The sequence below is a fragment of the Trichosurus vulpecula genome, chromosome 5 (genome assembly GCF_011100635.1).
Source record: "Trichosurus vulpecula isolate mTriVul1 chromosome 5, mTriVul1.pri, whole genome shotgun sequence".
Classification (NCBI taxonomy): domain Eukaryota; kingdom Metazoa; phylum Chordata; class Mammalia; order Diprotodontia; family Phalangeridae; genus Trichosurus; species Trichosurus vulpecula.
Genome location: NC_050577.1, coordinates 256,166,332 through 256,179,030, shown reverse-complemented (window position 1 = coordinate 256,179,030; position 12,699 = coordinate 256,166,332). Strand labels below are relative to the sequence as shown.

The following is a 12,699-nucleotide window of genomic DNA, read 5'->3' as shown; positions in this document are numbered from 1 at the left end:
GCTCGGACTCTCCCCATCCGTGAAGGGGGCAACAGGTGAGGAGGGGCGACGGGAGGGGAGGGGGGAGCGTTGCGGGAGCGGAAGGAGGAGCTGCGGGGGAGGAGGGCAGGGAGAGGCGGAGCGTCGGGGAGGGGAGGAGCAGCCGGACGGAGCGGAGGGGACGGGAGGGGCAGTGGGGGCGGAGCGGAGCGAAGGGAAGGGAAAGGGAGAGGGGAGGAGCTGGGCTGCGGGGCTGCGCTACGTCGGGCGGCCGGCCCGGAGGGAGGGCACGCGCACGCTCGGGCCGGTCACGTGGCTGCCCGGGCCGCGCTTGCCTAACAGGAAGTGTCCCGGGGCGTGAGGAGGAGGCCCGCGGAAGCGGAGCCGAGCTTGGGACCCTGACCGGGTAAGTGAGGCGTTGGGGGCGACGGCGGGCGGGGGTGGCCAAGCAGGCTCAGGCCGGGCACCGGAGGGCTCCCAGGACCGAGGCCCGGGACAGGGGAGGAGGGAATGCTGAGTCAGAGCCGGGCAAGAGCCGAGCGGGGGGCGGGGCCGGGCGGCCGAGGCTCCATCCTCTCCCCGGGACCGGGCATCAGGAGGCGGCCCCACCCACCCCGTTAGTACAGCCAGGCCCTGGCCCGACGGATAGCCGGGGGAAGTCTGGAATCCGGCAGATTTAAAGCCGAAGTGTTTCTACAGCAGGGATTAAGGGGTTCTCCGTGGGGCGTGTTGTGAACTTGACCAACCCCGGAAGGTAGAGTTCCTTTTCCCCCCCCCCGCGCGTGGGATCTGCACCTCCTCGCGTTTCCTTGGGCTCTTTCCCTAATTAGTCCCCTTGGCCCTTTCAGCTGGTCTCTGCCTCGGTGCATCCCGTGTCTGTCCGGCGCGCTCGTGAACATGGGAGTCTGTCTCACGGAGCCCTCCCTTTAACCTCCCTACCTGTGGAGCATTGGCTTGCCACCGAAGCCCGCCCACCTGCCAGGTACATTCCGCCCATCCCCCTTTCAAGAGCTACTTTTTGTTCCCCCCCCACGCGTGGAGGGGCTGCCCAACCTCCTACTCCTGCGCGCCGTGTCTGTGCCGCTCCCGAGCGCCCGAGCCTGGGGCTGGACACGGCGGGTGCTGAATCATGTTCAGTTCGACGAGGGCTTGAATTCGCTTCGGTCGTGAAACCACATCACATTGTGTCTCATGCAGCTGTTTCCTCCGGTGTCTGCCTTTAGCGCCTAATAGTATACAGTGTAGTTCCATGCTACATAGTGTATTGTAGGAGAGTGCTTAATCGTATATTATATAGCATAGTCACGCACTATGTAACATACTGTAGCATAGTGCACGATAGTATGTTATGTAGTCACGAGCTATACAGTATGCGATAGTATAGTGCGTAATAGTGTATATATATGTGTGTTATAGTACCGTGCCCAATAGTATGCGGTATAGTGTGCCAGTGTAGTCTATATAGTGTACTATATAGTAAGCTATAGTGCCTAATTCATATATACATATACACACACATATATAGTATAGTTACACACTATATAGTATACTATATGCCTAATAATACATGGAGTATGTAGTTAGATGCCTAATAATACTACTCCGTGACGGTATTGAATAAGATTCCTTTTCATAAAACAACAAGCAGAGTTTAAGTGAGAGATCTCACCAGATTTTAAGGACCTTTTTCTTCCCCCCAGAGGACTTTGTGGAAAAAAGTAGTCACTAGTCAAAGGAAGGAAATTCGAACCCCACCCTTTCCAACAAAACTCTTTCACTTGGTATTAGCTATGTAGAAAGTGGTAGAAGGAAGCTTCCTACCGGTAGTTGGCAGAATGCCATTCACGGGAAGAATACATTGCCCTCATTTGCATGTAGCGTTCCTATTTTTGTGGGAGTTTGATTCACGTTTATGTCTAGTTCACTACCGTCCCAAGTTTGTTGTGAAAGCAGCAGGCTAACAGGACTTCTCTTTTGGTAGACGTGACTACGTTGGTCTTGATGGTTTAACCTCTCTCTTGCCCTCCGTCACCCGTTCTTTAAAACCCAACTCAAATGCCACCTACTCCGTGAAACTTTCACGACTCATTATTCAGACTAAATAGTTCTTTGTACTTACATTTAGATTTATCATATTGTATTTTGGGTTATATTCCTAGGACCATAGATGTAGGATGGTATTAGGTGATTAGGTCTTACAGCTGGAAAGTATCTAAGGCAGGATTAAATCCAGATCTTTCTTATTGCAAGCTCGTTGTCTTAACTACCATTCCATAGTGTCTCCACTTCATTTTTATGTGTCACTTTCTCCTGCCGGATTTTAAGATCTGTGAATATGGGGTGCATCTTAATTAAATTGTCTTTCACAGTTCCTATCATAGTATACTGCCAGTAGTAGAAGTTTCATAAATGTTTGTTTGAATTAAATTGGAGCTACTACAATAGTGGCACCCCAATTTTCTCTTAGTCCAGCATGGGTTCAAATATTTTACTGTCCATACTAATTTATTCTGAGAAGCAGACTGTGTTTATGAATGGAGGCCCTGTCTTAGAGGCAGGAAGATCTGAATTTAAGTCCTGCCTATGACACATATTGGCTTTGTTACTATGAAGAGATTATTTGACCTCTCAGGGACCCTAGGGCATTAAATATATGCTACAGTGCATGACTTCTCTCTGAATGGAGAGTTCCCTAAATTTTGGCATCATATTTAATTTTAAAAAGTGTATAGATACACAGTAAATTGTGGCATGTCTGAGGAAGCAGACTTTAGGTTACTCAAAAAAAAAAAGCCAGAAATCTTTGAAGGATGACATTTTTCACACCTTTCAGTAGTGGTTATATTTTTAATATACGTATATGGTTGCAGCTAAGGAATTTAAATTGATATTTTGCTCCTTGAAACGTTTTGTATTTGCCTTGGCCTAGAAGGAAACAGAGTAATCTCTTAAATCTTTCTCTGAAAATTTACACAATTTGCTTTTATCTTCTGAAGATTCTACAAGTAAATAATTTTTTAAATTATTCTTTACAAAAATCTTGGAAAAGAAAATGGGGAAGTAATATATCTTTAACCTGCTTTATGGAAAGAAAATCTAAGAATAATGGTGGTTTTTTTCTGGAATTGCCATATAATGTTAGAGCTCATAGATTAGTGCCTTTGATAGGTCACTTTGAGTCTGAACAGGCTGTTAAGACACCATCATTTAATGTTTCTTCACAGTTCATTTGCATTTTAACTTTAGAAGTAGTTGTTGAAAACTCATTTGAAATCGAATTGCTTGTATGCTTTGAAGAAATAATTTAATATACCTTAAATGTATGTATATATTTTATAGCTATCTATAAATACATATATCTTAAATCTTTTTCCCTTCAGTATTTGAAGAGGATCCCCTAATCAAGCAGAAATGCAGAGCACTTCTAATCATCTGTGGCTCCTGTCTGATATCCTAGGGCAAGGAGCCACTGCAAATGTCTTTCGTGGAAGACATAAGGTTAGTGTGGAGAAAAATTTTAGAATTTGAGAGCTTTATAAAAGGTTCTCAATAATGTGTAATTTTTTTGTATAAATACTCTTGAAAGGAGCCTACTCATTCAAAAATATGAAAGTTTCATTATTTAAAGTAATGTTAAACAATAAAAATGTGTCTTAAGCAATACTTGTTTTATGAATGAGAATGAAGACAAAACCCTGCCCCAGAGGGGAGGGTTAATGTTGAGGCGTTACTGGGGCATAAAAGTGGATAGGTAGAGAATCTTTAAAATGAGGGTAGAAGTTTGGATTTTGTTTCAGGCAGTAGAGGGCCATTCATAGGTTGTTGAGCTGGGGAGTGAAATGACGAAACTAGAATTATAAAGATTAGCTGGATAGATAGGAGGTAGGAAGAAGTAGGGAAACCAACTGGGAAGATTTGTGGAGTAATCCAGAAGAATTTGGAATATGGTGGTCAGATTAGGAGAGAAGACAGTATGAATCAGAGATTTCAAAGGAAGACTAATAGAACTTGGTGACGTTAGTTAAAAGGGATAAAAGAAAGACAAGAATTAAAAACAATTCTAGAATTCCTAACTCAGGAAAATAGGGAGAGAGAGAGAGAGTGAGTGAGTGAGTGTGTGTGTGTGTGTGTGTGTGTGTGTGTGTGTGTAATAATAATAATAGTAGTAGTAGTAGTAGTAGTATATATAAACTGGAATCATTCATTTTGTAAATCAAAGAATCATTTTATAATGCTAAAATGAACCTCTAGTTTGTCAGTTTTGAGTTTGGAATTTTATACATAGGGCTTTTTAAAAGTGTAAGAAAACTGTCATAAGGATGTCTGGTGTGCTAGTATGTATTTAGAAGCTTTTAAATCATCGTCCCTTAAATCTGGAATCTCTAACCTTTTTTGTAAGGGAGGAATTTCCTGGTCTGCTAAATGAAGGGGTTTGGATGGGGTGGCTTCTGAAGTCTGAAGTGTGAGGGTGAACAGAGGAGACAGTATATACAGGTATAAGCATATGCAGAATAAACATTAAAAGAATATAAATAAGTACAAGTTAGTCTGGTAGGAATGGCACTAGGAGTTGGAATCAGGAAAATATTCATGTAAAAAGTATTGCTTGAGCTGTGTTGAAGGAAAAAAGGGATTTGAGAAGGAAAGTGGTACATTCCAGGCAAAGGGGATTGGCTGTCAAAAGGCAGAGAGTTGAAATATGCTCTACCATATGTGAAGAACAGAAAGAAGGCCATTTTGAGCTATAGTTTTATGAACTATTTTTTGTTTATCATAAACCTTGAGGAATAGGGAGTTGGCTTACAAACTGGACATTTCCCAGGGAGGGTTAGAGGAAGTCACTGTTGTGATTTGTAGGTACTTCAAAGCTGAGAGGAAGATATGATGGTGGCTTACAGATTTCTAACATGAAAACAAATGGTACCACAGTATAAGAGTATAGGGAATTGACTTTTAGCTTTTTGTAAATCAAAGAGCGATTTTATAATGTGAGTATAAACTGGGGGATAAATTAGTTGTTTCTGTTCCAAAACTGACTGTGTATGTGTGCTCAAGCTCTTTTGTGTTAAGGGAAAGACATGACAGTGTCACAGAATTTGGCACTCAGAGAGTACCCTGCTACTCAGCTACAAAAGGTATCAAGAAAGAGATGGATAGTTGAAAACTCATAGAATCTCAGGACTCTTAGAAGTCATCCTAGTTAGATTCATGCCAGAATAGGAATCCTTTCTACAATATCCCTAACAGTATTGTTGTCTTCTGCTTGAGGACCTTTAGTACTATAGAAATCACACTTCCTAAAGCAGCCCATTGCATTTTTGGACAGTTGTAATTGTTGAGAAATTCTTCCACATCTTGAGCCAAAACCTATCTCTATAAATTTTGTTTAAAATCTCCACCTTTTCTCCCTACTTCTGTCTGGTTTTTTTGGGACCAAAAACCCCAAATCTCATGTCTGAACCCTGTGGCAGGTTTCCTCCCATCAGTCTTTTTTTTTTTTTTTTTTTTTTTGAGAACAGGCAGTTTAGCACTTGGCTGAAAGAATTTCCAGTAAAAGTCACAGGGAATTGAAGGCCTCCATTTCCATGGGTTTGGAAGATAAAAGAAACCTTTTCTTGACTTGCAGAAATTATACATGTTCCTTCCAAAGCCAGTTAATGGCTCCCTGTGTAGGTTGCTCTCCTTTTGAGAAGGTGGAATGGCTGAAGAAACACCTTTCTCTTCTCTTAATTACCAGGGAGGATGAAGTATTCCATTAAGAACGGGAAAAGTACTTTAAGAAGAAAACAAAGAAGACAGAGAGGTCTGAACCACTGTCAGAAGGTTAGACAGTATAAGAATGTTGCCTGAAAAAAAGAAGGAAATGAGGCACACTGAGCTGGTACAGTTATGTAATAGGTTTGATCCTCTCCTTGTTGAAGGTAGAACTGTATTGAAGAGAAAGCAGAAGAATTATGAGAGGACTTACAGATTTCACCAGGAAGAAGAACATCTTTTACTGGCCACAAGAGAAAAAAACAAACCATGGTTGTTGACTATCTGCTGAGGGCCTTTTGTCAACTTAATGTGAATAAACAGGTGGTATCCCCTCTTACCCAGTTGCTTATCTGTGATGTGACTAGGTCTTCATGAGACTTGTTAAGTTTGACATCACTATTGACCACCATTTGACTGCCATCCAATGACCTTAAGTCTACCTGTTCAGCATCTCTAGTGATCATAAAATCCTTAGGCAGTGAATTTTGAAGACCTTAGAGGCAGAGGCGATATTTTCTTCACTGCTGTCGACTGAAGGCATAGCCTTTTAAGAGGATAAAAGATACGGAAATAGCATCTGGTATAAAAATAAGACTTGAATCGTGGGCCAAGGCTTAAAATACAGGTAGGGATGGAGCACATCTGAGAGACGCAAAAGAAAATTTGGAAATTTACAGATCTGATCAAAAGGGCTTTGAATATGGAAGAGAGAAATCTGTATCTGTGAACTGCCAAGGGCAAATGCCATCGAGAATAACATGATACAGAAAGGATAATAGTGGAGGTGCTGGTGATTGAAAGAAAACTGTATCCAAGAATTGGGAAAGTATTGATACCTCCTAAGGGCTGAGTCCTGGGTTGTTTTCTCTAGTCAGTTCTCTTTATTGATAATGTCATCTGCCCCCCACAGTTGTCATCTCTAAGCGAATGATGCCCAGATACATATATTTACACTAGACTTTTTCCTGAGCTCCAGTCTCACATCACCAACTGCCTACTGGATATTTTAAACTAGAGGTCTCCTAGCTACCTCAAACAAAAGTCCAAAACAGAACTCACTGTCTTGCCACTAAATCCCTCTCTTACGACCTTTCCTGGTTCTATTTAAGATACCACCACCCTTCTGGTCAACCAGGTACCATGTAGTTTAAATGCTTTTTCATTCATTCTTTAGAATAGCTAGTTTCCTTCCAAACTCAGCTCAAGGGAATTCACTTTGTATATGAAACCTTTTCTGATTTCTGTAGCTGCTAATGCCTCCTCTCCCCCCAAACTTCTTTGTATTGTTTTTGTACGTGTTTTGTATTTATTTGTGGTTGTACATAATGTATCCCCATGGAAAATACAAACTTTTTGAGGCCAAATGCTGTTTCATTTTGATCTTCATGTTCCTAGCACAGTGACAACAACATAATTGGTCTTTAATAAGTGCTTGTTGATTGTTTGGTCTCAGATATCTTTACACCAGTGTGCAGAACATGAATATTAAAGTGAACTAGAGTTCTTAACCCAAGGAGGTAGATGTAACTTCATATTTAAGCTTGGTTAAATTATGACTGTAGAAGATGAAACTATTCAAAAGGAGCAGATTATATAATAGGGGCAATGGAGCAGCTCTAATTGTGATTGTATATCAAGAAGTTATTCTTCGTGGAAATAGACCAGCCTGAGGGGTAAGTATGGCACAGAATATTTGGATAAGGATCAGTGGCAGGGGAGAATGGAGGTGGAAAGGGAAGGTGGTAAGTGACCAAAGTAGAAGGTAAAAAGGGCTTGAGGCCCTGATGCAGTCATGAGGGTGGACCACATCTTGTGCTAGAGGTTTCACTTCAATAAAACTGAGCAGTGAGACATTCCATGCAGAAATTCCTTCAGGAGATAGTCCTGATTTAGACCAGTAAGGAAGAGTTGGCTACAAAAGTAGATTTGAAGGAGATCTTGGCAGAACTGTGATCTGCTATTCTGTACCTAGTTTAGGGCAGTCTTGTCATTCAGGTACAGGATTAGAATATGATACAACCCATAAAGTCAACAGCAAGAAATCAGCAATCGCTTATTAAGCCCCTAACTTTTGATACTTTGAACTTAATTGTTCCAAGTTCTGCTAAGTGCTAAGTTGTGCTTAAATTCTGGGTATACAAAGAAAGGCAAAAAACATATCTTGCTCTTGAGGAGCTTACAGTCTAATGGAGGAGAGAATATGCAAAGAACAGGTACGAACAAGATGTATACACGATAAATTAGAGATAATTCAGAGGGTGGCACTAAGATTAAGAGGACTGGGAGAGGCTTCTTGTAGAAGGTGGAGTTAGAGCTGAGAGTTGAGGGAAGCTAAGAGCTGGAGGTAAGGAGGAAGCAAGGTCTAGGCCTGGGGTAAACAGCCAGGAAACAGGTTTAAAAGGCTACAATTCCTAATTTAAAAATAAAACACTGCTCCCTTTACATTTCCTACAATACTAGGGCAGAAAGGCATCCCTGCAGGGTGCTAGAAATTCTGCTAAACCTGAGTGAACACTGACTGCCTAGGCCTTTTATGCTTTAGATCTCAAGTTAGCCAACTCATTGAGAAGGAATCGAAACCAAAGATTAGTGAGGCAGTAAGTAGCTGCTTTCAGTAAATTTGTCACTAGGCTTTGATAACTGAAAACTGGAGGTACTTAATGAACATGCAATGATGTGATCCTAAAATGGATATTCTTAAGCTTTTTTGTATCATATACTCCTTTGGTAGTCTGGTAAAAATTACAGCGTGAACCCCTCAGAATAATGTCTTTAAATGCATAAATAAAATAGACGAAGGAAGACAATTTTATTGAAATACAGTTATCAATTTTTTAAGTTCATGGATAGCAAGTGAAGAACCTCTGACCTAGAGGGTTGAGTGCCTAAGATTCAGATATTGAGAAGTTGTAAAAGATTGATTGTTTTTTGAGCAAAGAATCGAATTTGAAATTAGAGCAGCCTTGCCCAAATTATGGAAGAAACACATGAATGAACACCATAGGGATAATTTCAGTCCTACTGATAAAATTCAGTGTTTTTGCACTGAACCCTCCTTTATTTCAAGTGCTTTTCTGGGGCTCCATACCCCAATCCTACAAGCCCCAAGCTAGCATTAATAAATTTTATCGTTTTAAGAGACAGGATGGCATTATATAGAGAGAGCTGGCCTCAGTCGAGAATAACTTCATTCAGGTCAGGGGAGTGAACCAGGTGTGAAAGTTCTGTGGGCTCTGTCCAAGAAATGCTGACATTTTGGAGTGTTCAGGTAATTGTAAAGAGAATGGTTTTTCCCCCTGAAGGCGAGACATACATCTAGATTGGTCTCATGATCAGAGAACTTGAGAGACTTTGAACTTGTGACTAGTGGTGCAAACTGTTGTGACATAGAAGGTGATGCCAGGCCCCTGGATAAGAGGAAGAGTCAGCAAATTTGAAATAGATTGAAAATAAGAATGGGTGTGAAGCAGGAAGTGATTGATCGAGACTTTAAGTCAAATCAAGATAAGTAATAAAAGGAAGTGCATATATAATGCGTACACAAAAAATTCCTTAGACCTTTTACTATGCATTATCAGTTAACAGGTATCTATGTACCTTGTACTTGGGATACAAGTACAAAAAATAATCCCTACTTACCAAGAGCTTACATTCTAATGGAGGAGACAAGTATATATGAAAAATATATAGCATAAATATATACAAAGCAATTAAAATTACAAAGTAATTTGGGCAGGAACATGAGCAATTGGGAAGCTGGAAAAGCTTCATGCAGAAGATGGTAATTGTGAGGAAGAGATAAAGAGTGAGTAAACCCCAGGCCTATGGGAAAGCACAAAGTTGGGAGCCAGTTTCATAGCATTCTCACCCATACTGTCCTGGGTGAGAAACAAAGAGAAGAGTGGATTGCAGGGGGCAAGAGGGAGCCTGGAGTTGAATGATGGAATGGTCAGACTTTTTCTTAAGGAAATTTACTTTGACAGCTATGAGTAGGATGGACTTGAGTGGTCAGGTACTTGAAGCAAAGAGTCCAATTAGGAAGAAGGCTGTTTAAATAATCTAGGTGAGTGGTGATGAGGACCTAAACTAAGGTGGTAGCTACCTGAATCAAGAGAAAGGGTCCAATGTGAGAGATATTGTGAATATAGAAATAGTAAGATTTGGAGGAGTGAAGGATAATTCCTAAGTTTTAAACCTGTGGGACTAGAAAGATAGTGGTGCCATCAGTGAAATAAGGAAGTTTGGAGGATGAGTGAGTTTAGGGGAAAAGATGAGTTCAGTTTGGAGCATGTTAAGTTTAAAACATCTTTGAGGTATCCAGTTTGAAATGTCCAATAGGTGGTTGATGATGTAGTTTTCATGCTTGAGGAGGGACTCGGGCTTTCACAAGGAAGAATCATCTGCATAGAGATGACACTTATAAACTCATAGGTGCTGCTGATTTTACCAAGATTATGTAGACGGAAGAACAAAGTCTAGAGGAACACTCACAGTTAGAGGGCATAAAAAGGATGATGAGCCCAAAGAATCTGAGAAGGAACAGTCACATGGTAGTGGGAGAACCAGGAGAGAATAATGTCACAAAACCCAGAATGGAGAGAGTCTAGGAGAGGGTGGTAATCAGTGTCTGATGCAGCAGAGCGATCAAGAGGTGTGAGAACTGAGAAAGAGCGATCAGATTTGGCAATTAGAAGATCCTTGGTTAATTCAGAGAAAGCCCCTTCAGCTCAGTGATGAGATCAGAGGCCAGAGTGCAAAGACCACGTGGAGGTAAAGTTGGGGTATAATATAGACAGCTTTTTCAAGGAGTTTGAGAAAAGGAGGAGAGATGTAGTGTAACTCAGTTCATATACATACATATACACGTTAAAATTGTCCATTTTTAATGAAAAAAATGTTAAAACATGTTTAAAATAACTATATATATGTGTATGTATATTATATATATGTACCCGCATATATGCATAGAAGGAAACTATTGAGTTACACTATCAAATCTCATTTGACTCTGACAGTAGTTCTATGAAGTAATATAGGTACTACTCCATTTTACAAATGAGGAAACTGAGGCTCAGAAAGATTAAGTGATCATACCCATTGTATCTCAGACTTGTGATTTGTCCCCAGGTCTCTCAACTCCCCATTCAGTGCTTTGTCCACTATACAGCAGTGCCTCTCAAGGCACTTTGTATTTGCTATTTTGCAGTGGGAGTGAACTGCAGAATAAAAAGGGGAGAGATTGTAAATCCAAGGAGGAGCCACCTTCACAGATCCCGGATGACCGCAGAAAAGTGACTTAAGCAAGCAGTAATTAAACTGGACTCCAAAATGTACTGTTTAAGGCTATCATGAAGGCTGTTTTTGGTCATTGATTTGGAAGGTTTCGCCTTATTGATTGGATTGTCTTTGTTTAAGATGACTGTTTTTAGGTCCTCCACCCCCATTTTGAATGTATTTTTAAAATCTATTATAGGAGTTCTTAACTTTTGTGTGTGTTAGGGACCGCTTTCGCTGGCTGTCAGTCTGGTTTAGCCAGTGGACTCCCTTTCTCAGAAGAATGTTTGTAAATGTGTAAAACAAAATACATAGGATTACAAAGGAAACTAATTAGATTGCAACCATTGCTATTTGCAGTTAAGGTTTCCCTTGGGCCTGAGAGTGAAATAGATGAGTTTCACTTTCTGTTTCCTTTTGATTTAGTGTTTGTTTAGAGTAGGAACTCTTATCTACCACCTGTGCCAGGAATATATGTTACAATGTTTTCTTTTAAATTTAGCAGAAAAGTAAAAAAACTTAAATTTAAGTAACTTTAGTAAAAATAAACAAGTAAATTTAAGGATCTAAGCATACATGATCAAACTTGAGTAACCATTGAATAGGAAAGAAACTGATTCACTATGGCTTTAAAAAAAATTATAGTCTTGTAGAAGTGGCCTAATCTGAAAATTAAGACTTTCTACAAGATTAAGATACAAATTAATATTAGCAGTAGTTGTTGTTTATCCTGGAAAAGAGAAGACTTGGTAGGGGAGACATATGATGACTGTCTTCAAGTACTTATGTGGGAAAGAGATGAGATTTGTTTTAGTTAGCTCTTAAAGGCAGAACTAGGAAATGCAAGTTAGAGAAGCATAATAAGTATGAGGAAGAATACATATGGTCACCATTAAATAGCTGCTACCAAGTGAAAGTTTTCTTGATATGTAATGGGTTCCCCACCACTGAAAGGTATTCAAGTAGAGAGAACCTCAGTGACCACTTGGAAATTACTGCTGAGTAGTGGGTTGAGACTATATGGTTTCCAAGGGCCCAAAAGGGCCCTTGTAGTTGTAAACTGCAAGGTTGTAAACCATACAAAGTTGTAAACTCTGAAATTTATGATTCTTATGTTGTTACATTGACTTTATAGATATGCTGCTTTTCAAAGAACTCGTGATCTTTGGTTTTTAAATAAAAATAAATTTTTGGTGATAATCTTTTGCTTTTACATCACCTACATTTTCTAGTATAGCCCCTTTTCAGAAAGCCATCCCTTATAAGAAAGAATAGAAGGGGAGGGGGCGGGAAACAGTTCAGCCAAACTAACTAACATTGAAGAAGAATGACATTATAGCCATTATTCCTCAGTGTTAGTCTCTGAGCTCTGCAAAAAGAGTATCTTCTCACATCTCTTCTTGAGGGCCAAGTTGGTCATTAAAATCATATGACATTCTGTTTCAGTTGTTTGGTCATAAATTTTTCCATTTCCATTATTGTAGTCATTGTGTTTGTTTTTCTGATTTTCCTTATGTTATTTTATATTAAATCATATAAATCTTTCTGTGCTTATCTGTACTCGTCATATTCATCGTTTCTTACCATACAATAATATTCCATTGCAGTCATGTATCACAATTTATTTAGCATTCCCCAGTTTTTTTAATATTGATTGATTTTTGCGTGCAAAGTTTCAGTGTGTAGTAA

The 12,699-nt window shown here is 40.1% G+C and overlaps 1 protein-coding gene across 1 annotated transcript in view; it reads left to right on the top strand.

The window, feature by feature from the left end:
* The first annotated feature begins 289 nt into the window (after positions 1–289).
* TBK1 (TANK binding kinase 1) overlaps positions 290–12,699 on the top strand; it is a 51,678-nt gene continuing 39,268 nt past the window's right edge. The window contains exons 1-3 of the mRNA XM_036759815.1: positions 290–385; positions 828–961; positions 3,360–3,477. Coding sequence (XP_036615710.1) covers positions 3,391–3,477 — 87 coding nt within the window. The 5' untranslated portion in view covers positions 290–385; positions 828–961; positions 3,360–3,390. The remainder of the gene's footprint in view (positions 386–827; positions 962–3,359; positions 3,478–12,699) is intronic.